Raw genomic sequence first — 24,464 nt, 5'->3', positions numbered from 1 at the left:
AATATCCAATGATCGTTTGTTGCAGATGCACTTCCTAGATTTTTGTGCGAGATGTCAATTTGAGGTAATGAAATTTAAGTTTAAACGGGATACGTGTGTTCTGTAAATAATTATTTTCAGTGTTCAGACTGGCCTTTGAGCGTCTCCTGCAACGTTTGCCGAATCGGAACTAAAAAATGTTGAACCTGCAAGATGGGTCAGCAACGTTGACATAAAAAGTGTGCTTTCCGTGTGTATGGAAATGTAGTTTTCTCGCTTCCTCCATTACGTTCTTCCGAATAACGGCGACACCTGCAATGCACAGCATCTCCCAGTATGCAACTGGATGTCGCTCCCATCGGTTGGGGAGAGTCAGCAGCACACGAGGACTTGCTGGGAGTGCTGAGTCGAATCTTGCTTTCGCGTGTCCCTTTACCGAGAGAAACCGGCTATTTTATTGCAAGTAAATCGAACACATATTAGACATTAGAGAGGGGAAGTTTGATAAATTTTATAGGGTGACCTCAACAACGGGTTAATAATAGGGGTGGACACTAGCCAGTTCAGCAACTGCGTAACGCAAGTATTTATCCACAGTAGTGAACATCTAGCAAAGACCCACGATGGACCCGAGAGACGCTGCCCCTGATTCCTGGGAACAAGAGGATGATGTTGAGGCCCCGGTCGACGGGAAACTCGATTCCGAATTCGCCGCCCTCAACGTGAATGCCAAGCCGTTTGTCCCCAACATAAATGCCGTCGAATTTGTCCCGTCCTTCTTTCAGAAAGGCCCCTCGGAAGATCCTGATTCCGGTGGTAAGTTCGTGGTCACTCACGTTTGCGTTTGGCTAGATGGTTAGCTAGCTTGTTAACTTGCTAACTTAGTTAGCTAGCTAACAAGCTCCACAACACACATGCGTCTACACTTTAGAGACAGTGGCTAGTTAACGTTAACGGCAAGCATGAGTTACCAAATTAACGGTATTTAGCTAGGCTAGTTAGTTACCAACCGAACGTTAGTTTGTTAGTTAGCTAAGTTACTGTAACGTTAGCTGTATTCGGTAGATGGATTGTTAATGTCTTGTTAGTTTGTAGCTAATATTTTCGGTAGGTTTTAGCTAACTATAGTAACGTTATGTTTCTAGCCACTACTTACTAGCTAGTTGCCGGTTAGCTTGCTTTTAGCCAACTGTCGCCGACAGTGTCTATAGTTACATACGTTAGCTAATATTAACTATGTGAGGTTTTGGACATTCGAGGTTTTAGTTAACTAGGTAAAGTAGCAAACGTTATAATTTTAACAAATGTTAGTTACTGCCATAACTAAGTTAACGTTAGTTAGTCTATCCTATGTCAGTCGTGTGACAATGTGTACCTAACGTTGGTAAGACAAACGGTCCCACATTTGTTTTTACTGTCTACGTGGGCTATGTAGTCAGAAATGTCTAGCTAAGACTTTCTTGGCCAATTGTGCTTTTTTGGTCTATACCCTTCCCACAATGTAAGTTAGGATTTCAAGATATGTACCCAACTAGATACTGTAGATAGACAACTAGTAAATATTTGAACGGGTACAACCTTGCCCCTTATAAATTGCAAGACATGACAACTTTAGGAACTGGTAACTAGTGTTGACATTATTGGTGTGACGTGGACGATCTTTCTTTACATACATAAGTGGAAGACAAACTTGTGAACAAAGTGTCCCATTTGAGCAGACCAAGAAAACAGAAATAACTAGTCAGAGCCATTCATAGATGTTACTCTTTTACGTTTTGATGTAATGAAAATGAGCTGTGGCATGTTTTGGTCAGTTCTGCCAAATCGAATATGGAGAGGAATATGTAAGGTGCTTTGTCTTGAAACATAAATTACCATCCTTTCTAGAAAAGCTCTTAGGTCGTGGTGGTTATGCATGATCTATTAGGCAATACTAACTTGTAAGTCATGAGGGGATTCAAATCTAGCTATTTTCCCAGTCTGATTTTTGACCTGCGGCTGTTTTCTTATCCTTTCACCTCAGCTTACCTGTTAACCTGCTGAAAACTCCTGTACAGGCTTTCTGCTGTTGATGGACATCACCAATGTGTGTTTATACTAAAGATATTCAACCGCTCTTTAGGAAAATGGCAGCCCAGTAAAAGTATAGTAAACATCAAGCTGTTGGTGGGTTAACCTCTTCCGGTGGAGTGTTGTTGCGTATGGGTTAGCTGACAATGTCACAAGTGGTTGACGCTTCAATGGCGCAGAAGTCAGATGTTGTGATTCTGGATGGCCAGATGGCTACCAACAATGACAAGAAACTGCCATGTGGGGAATCGTGACTACTGTCAGCCAGTTTCAGCTTGTTCTTGAGACCATGTCTTGTGTTAAGGTGTTTTAACTGATTCCATGTTAACTGAAATTTGCTAGCTAACCAAGAACTGTAACAATGTATGTGAGATCACAAGTGCTGATTGAAGAACATTGAAGAAATATAGTTTACATGTTGTCAACAATCTAAGCCAACCCGTATGTTTTGCCCCATAGTTGCGCAGGCTTTGGTTGTTGCAAAACAACCAACCTGTCTATAGTACATATCGCAAACCAGTTTACTGGGGGAACTGGTGTTGCAGTTTGTTGGCCTCATAAGAACTGATGAGCGCTGGTCGGTAGATTTCACACCAATCCCACCTTACATTTTATTTGATGAAAAATGTCTGATGAAAGAAGCATTAATGTGAATACGCTCTACCTCTTTCTTTTTTTTAGCTGACGTTGAACCAGTTGTTGCCACCATGGAGGTCGCAGAAACTGCAGGTATGTATACGTGTGTGTTTTAAACCTGTGGTCATTTTGCTCTGTTCAGCATTATCCATGAATAGCTTAGCTAGCCTCACAATCTATGGGTCTGGCCTCTAACAAAGACCTCCGTAAATCCTGTCAACCCACTGTTCAATGTCCACCAAGCAACGGTCACTGGTATGAATCACTTATTGATGCTTGTGGGCCTCGGTCTTCTCAATTAGTAGTCACACAGTTCTGGCATGTATCTAGTACAGCTTCTAGAACACATTTTTGTGCACATTCATTGTTGGACACCGATTTGGCCGTTTTTTGTCTTTTTTTCTACACCTTTATTTAACTAGGCAAGTCAGTTAAGAACACATTCTTATTTTCAATGACGGCCTAGGAACGGTGGGTTAACTGCCTCGTTCAGGGGCAGAACGACAGATTTTCACATTGTCAGCTCGGGGGATCCAATCTTGCAACCTTAGTTAACTAGTCCAACTCTATAACCACCTGCCTCTCGTTGCACTCCATGAGGAGACTGTCTGTTACGCGAATGCAGTAAGCCAAGGTAAGTTGCTAGCTAGCATTAAACTTATCTTATAAAAAACAATCAATCAATCATAATCACTAGTTAACTACACATGGTCGATGATATTACTAGTTTATCTAGTGTGTCCTGCGTTGCATATAATCTGACTGAGCATACAAGTATCTGACTGAGCGGTGGTAGGCAGCAGCAGGCTTGTAACCATTCATTCAAACAGCACTTTCGTGAGTTTTGCCAGCAGCTCTTCGTTGTGCGTCAAGCATTGCGCTGTTTATGACTTCAAGCCTATCAACTCCCCAAGATGAGGCTGGTGTAACCAAAGTGAAATGGCTAGCTAGTTAGCGGGGTGCGCGCTAATAGTGTTTCAAACGTCACTCGCTCTGCATGGGTAACGCTGCTTCGAGGGTGGCTGTTGTCGTTGTGTTCCTGGTTCGAGCCCAGGTAGTAGCAAGGAGAGGGACGGAAGCTATACTGTTACACTGGCAATTCTAAAGTGCCTATAAGAACATCCAATAGTCAAAGGTTCATGAAATACAAATGGTATAGAGGGAAATAGTCCTATAATTCCTATAATAACTACAACCTAAAACTTATTACCTGGGAATATTGAAGACTCATGTTAAAAGGAACCACCAGCTTTCATATGTTTTCATGTTCTGAGCAATGAACTTAAACGTTAGCTTTCTAACATGGCACATATTGCACTTTTACTTTGTTCTCCAACACTTTGTTTTTGCATTATTTAAACCAAATTGAACATGTTTCATTATTTATTTGAGGCTAAATTGATTTTATTGATGTATTATATTGTAGTTAAAATAAGTGTTCATTCAGTATTGTTGTGATGGTCATTATTATAAATAAATAATAATTAATCGGTATCTGCTTTTTTTGGTCCTCCAAAAATCGGTATCAGCGTTGAAAAATCATAATCGGTCGACCTCTACTACAGACTCGAGTCACACATGCGCATTTGTCTTTGTAAGAAAACCGCATAGGCCTACACAATGTCTGAGTCATGTTTGCATATTGATTTTACACACACTTGCACTTTTATTTTAGTGATGATTGGGTAGTCGTGTGTTTTTCATTTAAGAAAATACAAAGTGTTGGTATTCCTGATTGTTCTCTCATCAGGTATTATGACTCATGATCATATATGGAATTGGTAACTGTTGGCATTTAATTTTCCGCTTTACCGAACCGTGACCCCAAAACTGCAACACCCATCTAACTGGGTTTGGTGAACCGTTGCAGCCCTTGGCAACAGCGATTTTAATATGCAAACGTTGGCTATTGGGAGGCAGAGTTCTTTATCGGTAATTATGTCGGCATATATCGAAAGATTTCATCACAAAACTCTGAACGTTTTGCGCCAATGCAAAGTGCAGACTACGTCTTGTGCTACAGCAATATGTTACAACAGACAGAGCTTTCATATATATTTTTGGAATGTTCGTTTCAATCAGCTTTCCAGAACTGAGGCAGAGAGACGAGCTACATGTCAATCAAATTGGTTGAGGGTTCAGTAAAGTGTGAGTAAAGCATAGTTTATTTCACTTTTGTATATTATCTACTTCACTTGCTTTGGCAATGTTAACATATGTTTCCCAGAGAGACTTGAATGTGCGTGTGTGTGAAATAAAATGCGCAGAACATGATTCGGCTCATTCGTTTTGAGAAGTTAGGGGCGGGGTGGAAACTGTATTTGTAGCCTCTGCCTATTTCATTTTCCACTTTACCCAAAAGCGTGCACTTAACCTTATGGTGAAGTATAATTAAAGTTTTACTGATGAAACATCTGCATACCAACCATTTGATCACAATCAGTTTCATGAGGATTTTCATTTAGATCTCGAGTTCTACAGTTTGGAAGTAGCCTGCAGTTGTCTAAAATGATGAACAGTAACCAGGTTTCCATCCATTTTTTATTATTAATGTGAGTAAGTACGTCGGTTAAATGTAGTGACAGGCCTGATGGGAGTAAAAAATGTAGGGAACTTTCAAAATATCGACAGACTAACTACGCTAGACAATGTGGGATCTTTTTGTTGGTTTAACTGAATTATATGAAATGTCGTGTGCGCAAATATTGATATAATAACCATCGTAAAGTTGGAGTCAGTTGATGTTTGGTCCTCCCACTACGACTCGTTGGGAAAGCATGCGGTTTCTGCCTATTAGACTACAGATTAAATAAGTTCTGAACTTCACAGGGTGGTGAAAGTAGAAGGTGATGAGCTTGATGCTCCTTTCCTATAAATATTAAATATTCTGGTGACATGATGATCGATGCTTGGTTGCCGTTTTAACAAATTTAAAATGATCTCGCTTTTTTGTCTAAATAATAATATCAGGTAGGCTATATGTGCTCTTTAGCCAAAAGCATGCAGATAGCGCTGTTGGCTAGGGCGCTCGTGCCAATTCCATAACGCAGGTTTTTGTGTGAGAAACCCATCAGTTGAAGATGTGAAGGAAACCCATTTAACTTGTACCGCAAAGGGTATTTTTATGTGCACGGTCATCACGCACAGCCTTATAGCTGCAAGAGGTACATTTGATGGAAACGTATCTCTGGTGGGGAAATGTGCATGTTGGTTTTTATACAGATTTGAGAATGTTAGCGTGAACCTGTGGCCACTTGGATGGTAATCGAGCCAGTGAGTGAAGTTTGGGGCAGATGGTGTTAAGACGCTGTAAAATGCAAAATGACTTCAGCCTTCCTTACTGTTGAGGTCTTACATCATTTACATTAGGCTAAAAGTTGTGAATGTGCAGGATGGAAGAAAGGCTTGCCAAACATGTCCAGGGCCAGGCTGCCTTGGAGCACTCACTGACCTCTAACCCATATTCTACTGCAAGTGTTTCCTGGTCCTGGGGACCCAAAGGGGTAGACATTTTAGTTTTTCCCCTAGCATTACACACCTGATTCCACTAATCAACTAATTTAACCTTTGTTAAACCTAAGTTAACTAAATGTGCAACCCTTTGGGTCCTCGGGACCAGGATTAAATACTACGGATTTCACTGTCTCATAGTTGGAATGATGAGCCATGCTCTCCAAGTGTCAGCATGGTCTGTCATCACTACTACGGTCTTTAAAGCCCGTAGGGTGCTGAATGATTACACTATTTCAGATGTTAAATGGCTTTTTCTAGAAATCAAAGAAGGAAAATTGTATCAATGTTATTGGAATGAACTCTGACCTTATTTGGCATTTTGTAGTTTTAGCTGTAAAATCTTGTCAAAACTGATGCCAGAAGTTTAGCTGTAGTTAACCATTAACAAGCTTTGTAGAACAATACCCTCATGGCTAATTAATATGCTCTAACTGTACTAGAGGTTGACCGATTATGATTTTTCAATGCCGATACTGATTACCGAGGACAAAAAAAAGACGATACAGATTAATCGGACAATTTTTAAAATGTGTGTGTGTGTATACACATTTTTGTAATAATGACAATTGCAACAATACTGAATGAACACTTTTATTTTAACTTAATATAATACATATGGGCTTTTGGATGGGTGTTCTTAAGGTGATTCCACAGGTTGGTGGTATTTTTTTGGTTTGGCCGTTGCTGACCCCATGCTTACATCTTTATCACAAATAAGACACCTTGCTTTCCCTGGTGCCAATTCCATGTAATAGTCCCACACTGGTGCTCTGCTTTTCTCTGCCATCTGTAAAACACACACAGCTCTGAAGTGACAATGACACTGAAGAGTCTGCTTAGAAGACAAATACTCTCAACTGTTTGAATAAAAATAGAGTTTAAGTTACCTGTGATGAATGTTGAAAACAAAAACTAATTTCTATATGCAGGAAATCCTATTTTAATAATGGACATGGTAAGAATTGACGACCAAAGTGCGAGTCATAATTCCCATGACACCTTCTAGCAAAATCTGAAAAGAGGTTCCTTCATTTAATCCATAGGATATTTTTGGATTCACTTAAAATAAGGTCTGTGTTTCGTGTAGGCTTACACCACCTTGCCAATTTTATAACTGTGTAGATATCCATAGGACAATGTAACTCTGATCAATATTGGCTAAATATAAGCGAAGGTCTTTTTTGTAGAGTGGATTTATGAAAATATTTTGACAAACGTTACCTTATCCTGGTGAGATTTACACGGGTATCAAAACGCTGAGGCGGTTTAAGCACGAAACACAGACCTTATTTTAAGTAGATCAAGACATTCTCTATGGAAGACATGAATGGTGAAATAACGAAGGAACCCCTTTCATGTTCAGCCGCAAGTTATTACAGGAATTATAACTTGTCGACTATTTCTCTCTAAACCATGTACCTAAACCATACCTTTGACTATTACGAGCCTACCACCCCTCCGTCAGACTGCTCTATCAAATATCAAATCATAGACTTAACTATAATAAACACACAGAAATACGAGCCTTAGGTCAAATCCGGAAACTCACCTCAAACAAAACGTTTATTCCGTTCCGTATTGTATCTAACGGGTGGCATCCATGAGTCTAAATATTCCTGTTAGATTGCACAACCTTCAATGTAATGTCATAATTACGTACAATTCTGGCAAATTAGTTCGCAAAGTGCCAGGCGGCCCAAACGGTTGCATATACCCTGACACAATTTCACCTTTATAATATTGCCTGCTAACCTGGATTTCTTTTAGCTAAATATGCAGGTTTAAAAATATATACTTGTGTATTGATTTTAAGAAAGGCATTGATGTTTCGGTACACATTGGAGCAACGACAGCCATTGATGGTTTTTTATAAGATAAGTTTAATGCTAGCTAGGAACTTACCATGGCTTACTGCATTCGCATAACAGGCAGGCTCCTCGTGAGGCAGGTGGTTCGTGTTGGACTAGTTAACTGTAAGGTTGCAAGAATGGATCCCCGAGCTGACAAGTTAATCTGTCGTTCTGCCTCGTTCCTAGGCCGTCATTGAAAATAAGAATGTGTTCTTAACTGACTTGCCTAGTTAAATATAGGTGTAAAAAAATAAAAATAAAATGCGCCCAAAAATACAGATTTCTGATTGTTATGAAAACTTGAAATCGGCCTTAATTAATCGGTCGACCTCTAAACTGTACTGTATGAGTACTCTACATCATTGCCAGCCTGTAGTGTAGCCCTAGTTAGATTTTCCCCTTTAAATATGAAAGGTTATGGCAAACTAATTACATGTATTTTATCTAAACTAAAACATTTGTGGAGAAACTTAATTTACCAAATTCTTAGCTACGGTGGTAGCTGTTTTCACATCAGACCTGAGACCAGAGGAATCTATTTTCAAACTCATATCATGATTATTTATTCCACACCACCAATGCTCTGTTCGGTTTGACCCTGGTCAGCCCCGGTGGAGAATGGTGACTCTGAAATGACCACAGAGGAGACATGGGACCTGAAAGGGGTGGAGCCCAATGAGGAAGAACCAGGAGGAGGGCCTGGTGGCGACGGGGGACCAATAGTTGTTGAGGAGATTCTGGAGGAGGAAGTCCTAGAGGAGGAGGAAGACGTGCCAATCATACCTAAAGTGGTCGCCCTCCCACCAGACGCGCCCAAGAAGGAACATGTGAACGTGGTGTTCATCGGTCATGTTGGTGAGTGGGGGCACATCTGCTTCTTTCTTCCTCTTTTTCATGGCTATTGCAGTGGTTTCACATACTATCACTTAGGTGTGTGGGTCATCTCGGTGTTGCTCTGTTATTTCTTGGGGTTTCATTTGGTCCAATAAAACATGTTTATTGGCAGCCCTATATAACATCCATGGTGTATAGTTGTCACTGTCACACCTGGATTGCTGATTGGGGGGTCTGTCAAAGAAACAAATCTAGGGGAAACAATGCTATTGCCTTAATAGGAAACGGTGGAAAACCAGGCAATGTTTTGTATTTATTTTTCATTTAATCAGCCCTGTTACAAGGCTAGACAGCACAGGCCATTTTGTATCTGCTCTCACCACTCCCTGTTGTCCCTCATCTCTCCCTAGATGCTGGCAAGTCTACCATTGGGGGACAAATCATGTGAGTATCTCTTTCTGTTGTGGTTATGATTCATTCAGTCCAATGGGGCTTTTAACACCTGTTGCATTTCTCACCACCCTTCCACTCTTTGCTCCTTCCCCCTCTCTTTTCATCACTCCCTCTGGTTATCCCCTTCCTCACTGGTAGGTATTTAACAGGCATGGTAGAGAAGAGAACTCTGGAGAAGTATGAAAGAGAAGCCAAGGAGAAGAACAGGGAAACCTGGTGAGTTACACTCTGCTTTTTACCAGGGTCTACTGCAAAAAGTATATGAAATGGCATGACTAAAGCCTGTCAGTATGACAAGGGTTTAACCCCCTCCCTTCCTCTGTCTGCCAGGTACCTCTCCTGGGCTCTGGACACTAACCAGGAGGAGCGAGACAAGGGGAAGACTGTGGAGGTGGGCAGAGCGTACTTTGAAACTGAGAAAAAGCACTTTACCATCCTGGATGCGCCAGGCCACAAAAGCTTTGTGCCCAATATGATCGGAGGAGCGTCGCAAGCTGACCTGGCTGTGCTGGTGAGTCCATGGTGTCATGCTTCTGTTTTTCAAGGTGTGTGTGTTTGTTTACTTGATTGTAAATACATTGTTTTGAAATCTACACAGCAATGTCATGGTTCCTTGAAAGATTTTCAATGTGTATTTCTCCTGCCTAGGTGATCTCAGCCAGGAAGGGAGAGTTTGAGACGGGCTTTGAGAAGGGTGGACAGACACGGGAGCACGCCATGTTGGCCAAAACGGCAGGGGTGAAGCATCTGATCATCCTCGTCAACAAAATGGATGACCCCACAGTGAACTGGAGCCTAGAGAGGTGCGCATTTACCACTTAGAGCACAGAAATCACACCAGGCTACGGGAAACTGGTAGTCACGAGTGCGTCCTCCAGTTTACATCAACAAGAAAACACCCATTACAGACAAGATGATCTGGCGATGGTCAAAGCCTAGGGTGGAACCCTTTGTTGATATAGGGTCTTTGTAGAACCTTAACGGAAATCATGCATACATTGACATCATTACAAGATTTACTCGAGAGTTTAACATTTATTCTCATGTATCTGAAATCCAGCTCAAGCCACAATTTATTTTTTTGTTTAACCTGAAACCTCAGGTACGAAGAATGCAAGGAAAAACTAGTGCCATTTTTGAAGAAGGTTGGCTTCAACCCGAAGAAAGACATTCACTTCATGCCCTGCTCTGGCCTCACAGGAGCCAACCTCAAGGAGCCTGTTGAGTCGTGCACTTGGTATACGTGAGTATCACCAGCTTTTACACTGCTGTTCATGGACTGTGTTCATTAGGTACGAAACGGAAGAAAACAGTCCAAAATGGAGAGGTACTATCTGTTCTTATCCAGTAAGAAACGCTCCTTTACTTTACGGAAAAAGCAAACCATGCAAGGAACATGTCAAACTAAGTATAGAATCAATCTTTAGGATGTTTTTATCATAAATCTTCAATAATCTTCCAACCGGAGAATTCCTATGTCTGCAGAAAAGCAATGGAACGAGAGCTAACTCTCTCGTGACGGTCCGTCACGAGCCTGTGGCACTCTGCCAGACACCTGGTGCATTCCCCTCTCATTCGGCCCCACTTCACAGTAGAAGCCTCAAACAAAGTTCTAAAGACTGTTGACATCTAGTGGAAGCTTTAGGAAGTGCACCATAACCAATATCCCACTGTATCTACAATAGGGGCTGAGTTAAACTACAAGCCTCAGATTTCCCACTTCCTGGTTGGATTTTTCTCTGTGTTTCGCCTGCCATATGAGTTCTGTTATACTCGCAGACATCATTCAAACAGTTTTAGAAACTTCAGTGTTTTCTATCCAATACTACTAATAATATGCATATATTAGCATCTGGGACAGAGTAGCAGGCAGTTTACTCTGGGCACCTTATTCATCCAAGCTCCTCAATACTGCCCCCCTGTCACCAAAAGTTAACGAAGCCACACGAAAGGTACTATAACGTTCCAGTGTGAATGGATTGAATATTCTTCTGACGCTACTGTCCTGACCTGTTTATCTCCTCTGTCTTCCAGAGGGTTACCATTCATTCCACATCTGGACAGTTTGCCAAACTTAAACAGAGCGAGCGACGGACCAGTCAGATTACCCATCGTAGACAAATACAAGGTGAAGACGACCACATTATGAAACCTTTTTTATTCTACTGCCATTAATATGGCAACCAACCCATTATATTTAAGTGTTTATTTAGATACGGTTGTCCTTTACATGACAGTACTTTAATGGTCAACAACTGTAGTGAGCCATGTCATTCGTACTGCCCACATCAGCAGCTACACTGTACATGTAACATCCTATTTCCTGGTAATAAAAAGCCTATTAAACCACACTAGTTTTTAACCCTCTCACACAACTGTAGAAGACCTTTTTCCTGACTTGGGTTACTTAATCTGGCCTCGTTCTACTGTTGTTCCCCACCCTATAGGACATGGGTACTGTCATCCTGGGGAAACTGGAGTCGGGCTCCATCAGTAAAGCACAGCAGCTTGTCATGATGCCAAACAGGGTAAGACATTCTCCAGCAGTCTGCCATGGAACATCCAACGCCCATCAGAGCATTAGAGCTATAGCTAATCCTAGGTAATGGGGTGGCAAGTATCTTAAGCCAGAGTTGTTTAGTCATAGGTATTTTTGTCTGTGCCACACGGTATCGCCCTCTTGGTTTTTTTTTTTTCATAAAGGTGTTCGCTCCATCTCTTATTATGAACGTGTGTTAATGGCTACGTGTCCCTTCCTCCTTCCATCCCTCCCTGTAGCACACAGTGGAGGTGTTGAGCCTGCTGAGTGATGATGTGGAGACAGACGATGCTTCTCCTGGAGAGAACCTGAAGCTGAGACTGAAGGGCATCGAGGAGGAGGAGATCCTGCCAGGCTTCATCCTCTGTAACGCTGAGAACCTCTGCCACTCTGGACGCACCTTTGACGCCCAGGTACGCCAGTCACCATGCCACCAGATACTAAGGCAGTTGGAGTTGGACCGTTGTCCTGTCTGAATGTCGCCCTAATGGTAAACATATTGGATTTATTGGTGTTTGTTTTTACTCTGTTTTGTGTGTTCTCACAGATTGTCATCATTGAACACAAGTCCATTATCTGCCCTGGTTACAATGCTGTCCTCCACATCCACACCTGCATCGAAGAAGTGCAAATTACGGTAAAGATACTGTCATAATGCCATAACCTTCAAAAGGAACCATCTTCATTTTGAATCTGCAATGTATTCCCTTTGAGCTGCACCTGACATATAGTGTTGTAAAGACCTGCCAGTATAGTTACTGTGATGGTTCCGCTCCACATCTAGGCCTTAATCTGTCTGGTAGACAAGAAGTCGGGAGAGAAAAGTAAGACGCGACCGCGCTTTGTGAAACAGGACCAGGTGTGCATTGCCCGTCTGCGCACCGCCGGAACCATCTGCCTTGAAACCTTCAAAGACTTCCCCCAGATGGGACGGTTCACCCTACGGGATGAAGGTACGGGGTCTGCTATCACTGGGGCTGTTAGTCGGCGGCAGGTAGCCTAGCGGTGAGCCCGTAAAGGAAAGGTCTCTCGGTCGAATCCCCAAGCTGACTACTTGAAAAATGGCAATTTGAGTAACCCTGATTACTTATGTAATTTGCTCTGGATAAGAGCGTCTGTTGAATGATGAAAGTATATATGTAAAATGTTAGTAGTCCCTAAATGGCCATGCTGGAAGGAACAAATGTAGTCCAAACTGAAACAAAGGTCATCATTGAAAGTAGGGCTGGGTGATATACCGTATTTTATGATATACCGGTGTTGATGCAGGGACCGACCGGTTTGGGTTTTTCTTTACCTTCTATACCGGTATTTGAATGTTTGGTTTGTTAAATGTGATACGCCATGTGTAATGTAATTTTATTTTTAAAATTTTTACCCCTTTTTCTCCCCAATTTCGTGGTATCCAATTGTTGTAGTAGCTACTATCTTGTCTCAATGCTACAACTCCCGTACGGGCTCGGGAGAGACGAAGGTTGAATGTCATGCGTCCTCCGATACACAACCCAACCAGCTTCTTAACACAGCGCGCATCCAACCCGGAAGCCAGCCGCACCAATGTGTCGGAGGCTACACCGTGCACCTGGCAACCTTGGCTAGCGCGCACTGCGCCCGGCCCGCCACAGGAGTCGCTGGTGCGCGATGAGACAATGAGATCCCTACCGACCAATCCCTCCCTAACCCGGACGACGCTAGGCCAATTGTGCGTCGCCCCACGGACCTCCCGGTCGCGGCCGGTTACGACAGAGCCTGGGCGCGAACCCAGGGACTCTGATGGCACACCCGGGAGGCCTGTAAATGTAATTTTTTATAAGTTACTTCACTACTTGTCATCTCTCTCCGCTCTTTCTAGCCACGCCCCCTGTCACTCAAGGAGCGTATTTGATGTTCCTCAACCACTAGACACTTGCGTTGAGTCTGCACGGTCAATGCAGCACATGCAACAATGTTGATGACAACGATGCTGTTTTCACTTTGATTCTTAATATAAATCCACTAGCGTTCTATAATGACACTATTAGTTTGTTTCTTACATCAGCAAACAGCTAGTTTGTCTTTTCGTAGCAAGTTGACCCTAAATCTTGTGAGACACTAATTGTTAGCCGCTAATGCCAATAGCTAGCTAATAAATGTACTGAGTAAGAGCAAACGTAGCTAGCTAATACAGCCTGATAATACCAGCGCTGGTGTAGACCAAAATCAGCATGTTTGTGCAACAGTATCATAAAGCACCCTAGGATCACTCACTACTCATAAAGCACCCTGGGATCACTCACTACTCATAAAGCACCCTGGGATCACTCACTACCCATAAAGCACCCTGGGATCACTCACTACCCATAAAGCACTCTGGGATCACTCACTACCCATAAAGCACCCTGGGATCACTCACTACCCATAAAGCACCCTGGGATCACTCACTACTCATAAAGCACTCTGGGATCACTCACTACCCATAAAGCACCCTGGGATCACTCACTACTCATAAAGCACTCTGGGATCACTCACTACCCATAAAGCACCCTGGGATCACTCACTACTCATAAAGCACCCTGGGATCACTCACTACTCATAAAGCACCCTGGGATCACTCACTACTCATAAAGCACCCTGGGATCACTCACTACTCATAAAGCACCCTGGGATCACTCACTACTCATAAAGCACCCATGGGATCACTCACTACTCATAAAGCACCCTGGGATCACTCACTACTCATAAAGCACCCTGGGATCACTCACTACTCATAAAGCACCCTGGGATCACTCACTACTCATAAAGCACCCTGGGATCACTCACTACTCATAAAGCACCCTGGGATCACTCACTACTCATAAAGCACCCTGGGATCACTCACTACTCATAAAGCACTCTGGGATCACTCACTACCCATAAAGCACCCTGGGATCACTCACTACTCATAAAGCATAAAGCACCTGGGATCACTCACTACTCATAAAAGATCACTCACACTCATAAAGGGATCACTCACTACCCATAAAGCACCCTGGGATCACTCACTACTCATAAAGCACCCTGGGATCACTCACTACTCATAAAGCAAATGTACAACTTTACTATTTTCAAAACTAAAAAGTAATTTATTTATTTAAATACAGTGATAGAATATTTTGGTCATATTGGCCAGCTCTAGATTAGTCTGTTCGCTGTTGAGTTGCATTTGTGGTGAAAAGTACTGTTGGTTGGGGAGTGGGGTAGAGGGGATGGGTCATTCATTGGGGTCCTAAAGAGGGAGAAAGTGTTGGAGGGGGTCGGAGAGTGGAGGGCCTCCACTTATGACGTTTTGATTTTAATTTAAAACTAGCCCATTTGGACATGAGTAGACGGGGGCTTTGCTGTTAACCTATGTCTCTGTCCTGTCCCCAGGTAAGACCATTGCCATTGGTAAGGTGTTGAAGCTCGTTGCTGAGAGGGACTGAAGCGGTTGCATGGGAGTCCCCGGTCATAGTCCGGCACCATGGTGGGGTGAAGAGTGGGGTCAGGGGTCATCGATGGGAACACAGGCGGCGGTGACGGCAACTCTGCTCGCGGCCCTACTATCTTCTCTCCCCCCTTGACCTATCGATGATCAGCTTAAAAAACTTCTCTGATAAAGAAAGCTGTTTTTAAGCAAATGAAAAACGAGATCAAGTACACACGAGTCAGCTTTCTCATATTGAGAGCTCAGCTATGCCATTTTGGGGTTAGGCCCTGCCCCCAAACCCATTCCCTCACACCCCTACTCTGGTCTACTCATGACCATAAAACACAATTGTTTTCTCTTCGTTTTTTATTTTTCTTCCATTGAACGTTTAAAATGGCAGCAGTTATATCTGTAACCAGACAAGGACCAGGATTTGCTTGTAATACAGAAAAATATATTATTTACAAAAAAAAGATGTTTGAGAATTTAACAAGTTGAAACCAAAATGTTATTATCTTGGTTGTATAAAGGGTTGAAAATATCCACTAACTTCCCAAAATTCAGAATCAGGGGGGAATAGGCAGGAAATCCAGAATCCTCCAGTCAGGATTTCTGGAAAACCTGGGAATTTTGTGAAAATTTAATGAATTTTTGCAGCCCTAGTTGTACATGTCTCCCATTGCTTTTACCCACTTTTGGTTTCTCTTATATGGCGTTCTGGCAGTGTGCATGAGCGCCTTCACATGTTATTAAAGCAAACTACTATGACAATAAATTGGAGAAGTGCTAGTTCTTTATTTGTGCTGTTTCACAGAAGTGTTTAACCATAGAGGAAATATATAATTAAGTTCACATGAAATTTCTAATTTTATCTTTATCATGCATACCAATTTTTTTTTAATCTTTGCCCTGTGAGAAAGATGTAATTTAGTAGAGCTGTTTCCTGGCACAAGTGTGTTCAAGCAGTCCTTTTCAAAGCCTAAAATACTTAATTTTAACCCATACAGAATGTACCCTACAGCTGGATATTTGCCTGTGTAATGTTGACCACTTGTGTACCTTTTGTACTGTACTAAATTACATGACCAGTAGGTGGCGCCTCTCTTCTGTCTTTAGAGTTTTACTCTAATGGATATTGTTTTAATCACAGATCAATGTAATAAATCAAACATGACTTGTATTTACTCTAACCTAATTATCCATACACAACTGACATCTGGACCCAATTAGAATGTCTAATACTCTCCCACACCATAAATGACCCAGTCTCCATAAGCATCATGCCCTTTTCAAACTTAAATTCTATCAATTTGTAACATTCAAATGTACAATATTCAATTGATTTTATTTGTAGAATTTGGCCATCAGGCCCCATCAAAAAAAGTCATGATGGCATGCCCTTGCCATAGCCCTTCCATCTGACGTCTTAGAATAATTTTCTGTTCCATTTTCCCATAATACATAGCCTAAAATGCCACGTGGGGAGAATATACTGTATGTAAACAGGGCACAAACTGGAGCAAAGCCGAGATCGTCATAACATGGTGGAGGGACACAGCGGGATAGGGAACTACAGGGTGGGGTCACTGTTCTGTGTGGGCGTGTCTTTGGCCATAGTAGTGGTTTTGACAGTCATCATAGGAGCAGCCAGCCAGCCTCTGACCAACACTGGGCAAAGAGCGAGATAACACAGGCGAAACGCCTAATGGTAAGTGAGGACATTGTTTTTTTTATGGTTTTGAATTAAATTGGAGATTACAGGATTTGATTGATTGTAAAAATGGGGTGGGATTTTTCCGTCTATTTTTATTGCAATTTTAACAAATCAAATCAGATCTGAAATGGTGAGTTCTGCCATGACAGATTGGTTGATAAAATAGTACATCTCTGAATGTATGTCTGTGAAGTATCAGTGCTTGATGAAGTCCTATACTTTTAAGTGGTGTCTGTTCTGATTTGTTATCCCTTCAGCACAACCCAAGGATGCAATCCACGGTGGTCACGGTGTCAGACATGGATCTTAAAACCAGCCGCACCAGCACCAGCCATGAGACCCAGGACACTGAAGCAACGACCCCACTGAACCATGTCCCTGACGGGGTCACCCTGGGCACTAATGTCCCCTGCTGGTACTACTTCACCAGGCCCATCCTGGCCATCCTTATCGGCGGAGTGCTGTTCGGCTTGGGCACGGCCCTCTCCCTGCTCTACTTCACCCAGGTGGGGAACGTGCCCTACCTGCTGGGTCCTGTGTTCCTTTCAGCAGGGCTCATGTTCCTGGTCACGGGGCTGGTGTGGGTGCCCGTGGTGAAACAGAGACTAGAGCACATGGCTCTGACCAAGGTCAATGGCAAGGCGCTCCAGGTGCACAAACAGCACCGAAGAGCCATGGACTCTTCAAGCTAAAACTATGTTGTTGTAGAGTAGGTTAACCGTGTTAGTGGGGTTTTCTCCCAATCTCTCCTTAATTCTGAAAAGCACACTTCCTAAAATATGTATAAATGTTTTTCGTGGGCAGGTGTAACATAACATAGATGGATTTGTATTTATTAAACCTTTATTTATGCAGGTTAGTCTTATTCATATAGATTCCATTTGGCAAGAGAGACCTCTGTGAAATGCACTGTTTATCTTCTGTATGTAGCTGTCCTCGATCTAGGCCCTAATACAAATATGGGATTGAATGACCTCGTCCTGTAAAAGGGAACATCATGTGATTGCTCTGTTGGGGGGTTTTAACATGATCGGAACATGGCCGTGCTGCTGCGGCCCAGGCTATACCATCTGTCTGTCTGATTGTGATCTGTAATAGTTGTTGTTTTTCCACCATAAACTGCTGTTTTCCTTGTAGCTGCTGTTGTAGTGGATTGCTAAATCCTTTAGAAACAGGATTACAGAGTCAGAAAATTCTACCGGACATTATTATAGCTGATTGTTGAAATCATGATGGACAGTTGGACACTGAGTGGTAGTGGGTGCACCCTCGCTCTGTCCCTCAATACTGCTGCTGGATTAAATGATCTAACCGTTTATGTTTCTGGGTCAAAAAGGCTGTGTCCATCTGGTCAAAAGCAAAAAAAATGTTTAAAGGAGGTGGGGCCAGTGGGATTTGAATTCGGTCTAAGTTAGCCAAAATGTTAAAATGTTTACCTAAACTTGAGATGTTAGGTTTACATTGCATTGTGCATTTGTTCATTCGATCATTCATGTAGGCTACTCTGATTCCATGTGATATCCAACCTTGTGAGAGCAGCAAGTCTTCAGGTACCCTTTACCCATCTAAATGTGTCATTTTATTTATCAACATAATGCAGCAATTGTGTAATAAATTAGATTTGATATACTAGTCTTTCATTTTCAATGTACAGTAATAAATTGTATGGGGGCACATGTTTTTCTGTACAAAAGACCACAAAGTGACAATAGGCCTACATGCCATTATTTAGCAGTCAGGTGAGCGGTTGGGTGTAATTACATTATACTAAGGCTGCAGACAGACAGTCCAAATCAGATATTTTTTTCCACTAATTGGCCAATCAGATCAGCTCTGATACGGATCTGTGAAAAGATCTGATGAGATTGGTCAAACGAGTAATTCGTGGAAAAAAGATCAGAATATGGCTGCCTGTGTAAACACAGCCTTAGAGGCTTTTGTGTCTGTCATTGTTTCTATAAATTAATCTGGATGTGAATAGATTTCTTCCATTATGTTCTTTAGAAATGAGGGAGAGAAACACGTAATGAGTCAAATGTTGTCCAGAATGTCATTCCACAGGTGAACAGACATTAGTGTGCCATGTTTGACGTCTCTGCATATTGGACTGATGACCGATATCTAGAAAATCAGAACCATCACGGCTCCTTTCTACAATGTATGTCACACATGTCCTACCTCCTTTACAGTATTAATATGGCTGGTGTCATGCCAGTATCCCGTCTACCCAGCCCTCCCTCACCTGTCTACGGCTACCACGCCCCACCTCTCTGTGCTGTGCCCTGTGCTGTGACACAGGAAAACCTGAATAGGGGCGAGCTTCCTCACCTGTCTCACCTTACCTGTTCAAACAAACGGCTCCGTTTGAAACTCTACCCCAACCGAATTCACTGAATTCCACCAGGAAACCAACCGCAAATGATAGTTAGAAAAGAAAAGGTTGTCTAAACAAAGTATTTGTTAGGCCTATCTCCAAGCCAATTTAGAGACATGGAGCCAACGTATCGCGGTCTAGGTCGCTGTTCCTGCGCCTTTTGGTTGGCAGTCTCCTTCGACATATTCGGGCTGCTCGTTCTTTTGATCGGTGTTTTTGCGGACATATTCTTCTATGACTTTTTAATCTACGCCGGGGCCATCATCATCTTCCTCAGCCTCGTCTGGTGGGTGTTCTGGTACACGGGCAACATCGAGGTCCCCCCGGAGGAGCTGGAGGATGACGTCGGGCTCTTGAAGAAGGAGCGGGGCATCGCAGGTGCGGTGAGGCGGTTATCCAGCCGTCTCTCCAACAGTGTCAGGAACTCTCTGCGGCGGAATGGAGGCCCCCCCCGCGGGGTCGCGAGAAGGGCAGGGACCGGGCTGTCTACGACGCACATGAGGGATGCCCCACAGCAACCGAAGCCCCCGCCAGTCGTATTGACGATGGGGCCGCTTGATGAGGACATGCACACGGTGTCTGCATCCGTGGACACTGACATACCTGTTCCGCACACAGCTACAGAGACCTCGGCCATATGATGCGCAATGCGCACAAGGTTAGCCTATTATTTCCAATCGGTCATTAAGCCATTTAGGCTATAGCCTAGGGATACATTTTGTTATTGGATAGGCCTAACTTTCATTAAACATGTGCATAGATTGTAGGTTTTATAGGCCAACTTCATTCTAGGCTATTGTTTTTGCTTGATAATAGCCCACAACTTTGATCCACAATTCAGTAGGCTATAATGTTCCTTAAAATAAAATTAAATGACAATGTGTTTCAGTGAATGAGGAAAGAAACTGTGTGATCTAATGGAAACGGACGTCCTTTATCTTTCTGTTAACCATTAACGTCATTGAATGGCAGTGCGCGCCTAAAGAGAAGCCCTGCTCAAACAATAAAACCGTTTCTGAGAGGGCGAAGTAGAGCTGCTGCTACATGAAACAAAGAAACCTAGGCTGACCAGTAATTGTCTATCTCAGGAGTTAGGACACATTTTTGACATCGATCTAAACTGATGTAAGCTACAGTATGACTGTATGTTGCAACTATGACATCATGAGGTGACCATATATTTTGTCCACCAGAAGTTAGAGGCTTGGCAGCACTGAACCCCATAAGGACATTTCACTTGTCCATCGCACAATGTTTACAAGTACATTTCGTTTTTAATATTGTCCTATGGGCTTTTTTCTTTGAAACATTTCGTTTTTAAAATCAAATTATGCTCCTCAGTGAGGACTTTTTGTTTGTTTTATGTTAATTTTGTGAATACTTTGTGGATAATTGATGCAATACTTCGATAATACAGAGATTTTTTCTAGCAAATATGTCAGACTTTCATTTTTAGGGCTAAGTGCTACTGAGAAGGTGCTTGTTGTGATCTTGACCTGGCACCTGTATTCTACATCCCTGTCCACAGTGGTGATAAGCAATATAGCACATTAACGACCTTTGTACCCTATGGATTTCCCTACCTTTATTTATACAGACATTACTTTTGTATGTCCATATGACTGCCTCATCATGCTTTATGATTCCGAAGGTGAAAACAAAACCTTTAACCTGTTTGTATTTCCAACTGACAATTCTCAGATTTTTGCCAAACTGTCAAACTTGTCCATTCATTATATAATCCACATAACTATTCACATTTCTTGTTGCTGCAGGATTATTTTCCTGCTGTAGAAAACTGGCTCAAATTAAGATTCTACTTCTGTAGGCTAACCTGCCAAATTTCAGGTGGCTGAAATTTTGGACATTTTACATATACTACATGATAGACTTTTGTATGAAGAAATAATCGCACAGATCTCAAATCATTAGTCACCAAACAAATTATCAATCACAAACAAACACTTTGTCAGTCAGCAACAGTGGCGACCTGTCATTCAGGGCAGGTGGTGCTTTTGAGCCCCACATTTTTAGCAAAAGAAAAGCAGTTTTTTGGGGCGGGGGTTGCCTATTTTGGTATTAATGTGTGTCACATATCAGTTTGTAAACAATGTAAAAAAAAAAATGAAATAATAATAATAATCATTGACTTAATAAAGTCGCATACAAACATGGTCTATTTTTTGCTCTCTGGAGTAAGGCAGCTCCAAAATGCAGATGTTTCAGCCTAGCTCAGTGCATTCTGTGGTGGTGGGGCAGCCAGCGGAAAATACGGAGCATAGGGGTTGGCAGTGTTCTCTAGTTGCGCCTTAATTTGCTCCGTTTTCTGTCACTCATGGGGACAATACGTCACAGCCAACTCTAAGCCCTTTGGGTGCTGCCATAGAGTTACATTAGAAGTGCCCATCCAAGAAGGCTCATGGTCATTGGCCACAGATAAAATGTCAAATCACGTTATATCTACAGTAGCTTTGAATGGACTGATCATGTCAACGTCATACTTTCAAAATCTTAGCTAGCAGTCATCATCATTAATCAAGTCGACAATCTACAGGGAAATCCTTTTTTATCCTTGTCATATGAAGATAAATAATAGCTAAAAACGTATTGGTACTCATCGGACAATGGACATAAACACTACACATCAAGTTGGAAATCACAAATTCAACAATGGTTTGGAAGTGATTTGGAAGGAATCAGTGGCTAACTGCAAGCATTACAAAGCAATCACTAGCAGGCTATTCAATGGAGTGGCTGTGTGGTCCCAAGTCTGGGTTTAAGGTTCTATTTTCCAAGCTTAAAATAAATGATAAACATTCAACATTGGCCATGCTGTCAATCCAGCATGATTTCTGCCGTGCTCAAAACAACTGTTAACTCGGAACTGAGAAATCTGACTTCAGTGAGTTCAAGACAAGTGGAAACTCTGGGGAAAAAAACAAGCTCCGACTGGGAAAATACGTTTTGAACGGTCATCCAACTCAGAATTGTTAGTCGGGAACTCGGGCCTCTTTCTAGAGCTACAACCTGAAGATCCCTGATGCGTTCATGATTCAACCTTGTTTTTTTCTGAGTTCCCAGTTGTCTTGATAGCACCATAAATCCAAAGAATGCCAGACTTTGATGACAAAATTTGCCCACAAATGACCCCTGCGCCACCTTCCTGTTCAAGTGAGCACAGCACAACAAGGTGAGTCCAAAAATGTATTGTATGCTGCTGCATAAATTATGTAATATGACAGGGAGATATGTATACTGTTGCTAAGAAAGTAATATTAAGTGTATGTTGTGTAGTAAGCTGTTAGTAACCCATGTGCCTCACCCTAATAATTTGGTCAATTTTCCCCTCTTAATTTCGCCTACTGTTCTGACTTGGTGGTGCACATGTAGCCTATAGCCTGTTTTAGAGAAATGTAATCATTGAATATTGGAAGAGCTTTCATCGTCTGGTTTATATGTCCCCTTTATTTACCCTATGGTTCTGACTTGTTGTACAGGGAGTACACTGTAAGAACAGCCCATGTTCTGAATTCTGTCATTGTACATTTCAAAAATAGTTATATTGACTATGTCTGTCCTAGCTTTCTCATTAATGTCTTAATTGAAATTACGGATTGCCTCTTATCCGCATGTCGTCCCCTTATGCCATAGTTTGTACATCTCAATTGTCAGTAGAAACCACATTTGTGTAAGCAAGTCAGCCATATCAGCTATGTTTTTTTTAAAGGCAGTAAATGAGGCTGAATGAAATGTTTAGCTGCCAGACAAGGCTCAGCTGATAGCCAGGTGTAGCAGTGGTAAGGTGTTGGGACTGCTGTTGGGACAGATTTATGTAGAACCTAACAGTTTGTGGGCTCAAGAAGAGGCAATGGGTTCAACAAGAGGCAATTATGCTAAGCTTTGGCATGGAATTCCCCTTCCTGAAACTATATCTGGCCTGCCAGCCATGTACATACCGAACACATACAGTGCCTTCGGAAAGTATTCAGACCCCTTGACTTTTTCCCCATTTTGTTACGTTACAGCCTTATTCTAAAATTGATTAAATCGTTTTTTCCCCTCATCAATCTACACAGAATAGCTCATAATGACAAAGTAAAAACAGGTTTTTAGAAAATGTTGCACATTTATATTGTCAGGCGTGTGCGTAATTGTGCTGAAGTGCACACTCTATTTCGACAGGAGAGATATACAGACGGACGCAACCGCATCCAACAAAAACTCCAGCCAACAAGGCAAAGTGTATAATGCGCAAAACAGTCACAACACATCAAATGTATACAAAACAGGCTTCGTGAAAATAACACGGGAAAAACGCACACACGCCTAGTGCGTTCAAAAACACGTAACACACAAACAATCTTCCACAAAGACATGAGGGGGAACAGAGGAATAAATACATGTAGTGTAATTGGGGAATGAAAACCAGGTGTGCATGGAACAAGACAAAACAAATGGATACATGAAAAATGGAGCGACGATGGCTAGAAAGCAGATGATGTCGAACGCCGCACGAACAAGGAGAGGAGCCGACTTCGGCGTAAGTCGTGACATATTGTGGAAGGACCACCAGAGGGCAGGCTGGACTCACGGATAGTAGCCCAACTAGGCATGCGAGTCAAGGGGACCTGAGACAATTAAGCCTAAAATAGATTTTTCTGGAGTTTGTATAATTTGATTTACACAGCACACAGCATGCCTACCACTTTGAAGATGCAAAATATATTTTCTTGTGAAACAAACAAGAAATAAGACAAAAAAACAGAAAACTTGAACGTGCACACTGCCCCCCCCCCCCCCCATTTTTTGCAGCAATTACAGCTGCAAGCCTCTTGGGGTATGTCTCTATAAGCTTGGCACATATAGCCACTTGGGTTGTTGCCAATTCTTCAAGGCAAAACTGTTCCAGCTCCTTCAAGTTGGATGGGTTCCGCTGGTCTACAGCAATCTTTAAGTCATACCACAGATTCTCAATTGGATTGAGGTCTGGGCTTTGACTAGGACATTCCAAGACATTTAAATGTTTCCCCATATACCACTCAAGTGTTGCTTTAGCAGTATGCTTAGGGTCATTGTCC

The 24,464-nt window shown here is 42.3% G+C and overlaps 2 protein-coding genes across 3 annotated transcripts; both read left to right on the top strand.

Annotated features, from left to right (window-relative positions):
- The first annotated feature begins 312 nt into the window (after nt 1–312).
- Nucleotides 313–16,478, top strand: LOC139421545 (eukaryotic peptide chain release factor GTP-binding subunit ERF3A-like). Of its 2 annotated transcripts, XM_071172553.1 has the most exons (15): nt 348–442; nt 577–795; nt 2,731–2,778; nt 8,655–8,903; nt 9,293–9,326; nt 9,474–9,551; nt 9,666–9,846; nt 9,984–10,138; nt 10,438–10,578; nt 11,370–11,463; nt 11,783–11,863; nt 12,114–12,287; nt 12,422–12,511; nt 12,659–12,827; nt 15,262–16,476. In XM_071172553.1, exons 2-15 carry the CDS (start codon nt 603–605, stop codon nt 15,312–15,314), a joined length of 1,740 nt encoding a protein of 579 aa, XP_071028654.1. In that variant the 5' UTR covers nt 348–442; nt 577–602; the 3' UTR covers nt 15,315–16,476. The 2 variants fall into 2 exon arrangements, with proteins under 2 accessions (XP_071028653.1, XP_071028654.1); XM_071172552.1 differs by having other exon boundaries at nt 313–795; nt 15,262–16,478.
- A 3,024-nt stretch (nt 16,479–19,502) lies between these two features.
- Nucleotides 19,503–20,628, top strand: LOC139422328 (transmembrane protein 238-like). Its single transcript, XM_071173524.1, has one exon. The coding sequence runs from the start codon at nt 19,503–19,505 to the stop codon at nt 20,025–20,027; it is 525 nt and encodes a 174-aa protein (XP_071029625.1). The 3' UTR covers nt 20,028–20,628.
- Nucleotides 20,629–24,464: the final 3,836 nt, after the last annotated feature.

This window comes from Oncorhynchus clarkii, chromosome 12, assembly GCF_045791955.1.
Source record: "Oncorhynchus clarkii lewisi isolate Uvic-CL-2024 chromosome 12, UVic_Ocla_1.0, whole genome shotgun sequence".
Taxonomy (NCBI): Eukaryota; Metazoa; Chordata; class Actinopteri; order Salmoniformes; family Salmonidae; genus Oncorhynchus; species Oncorhynchus clarkii.
This window is presented reverse-complemented; position numbering and strand designations above follow the sequence as displayed.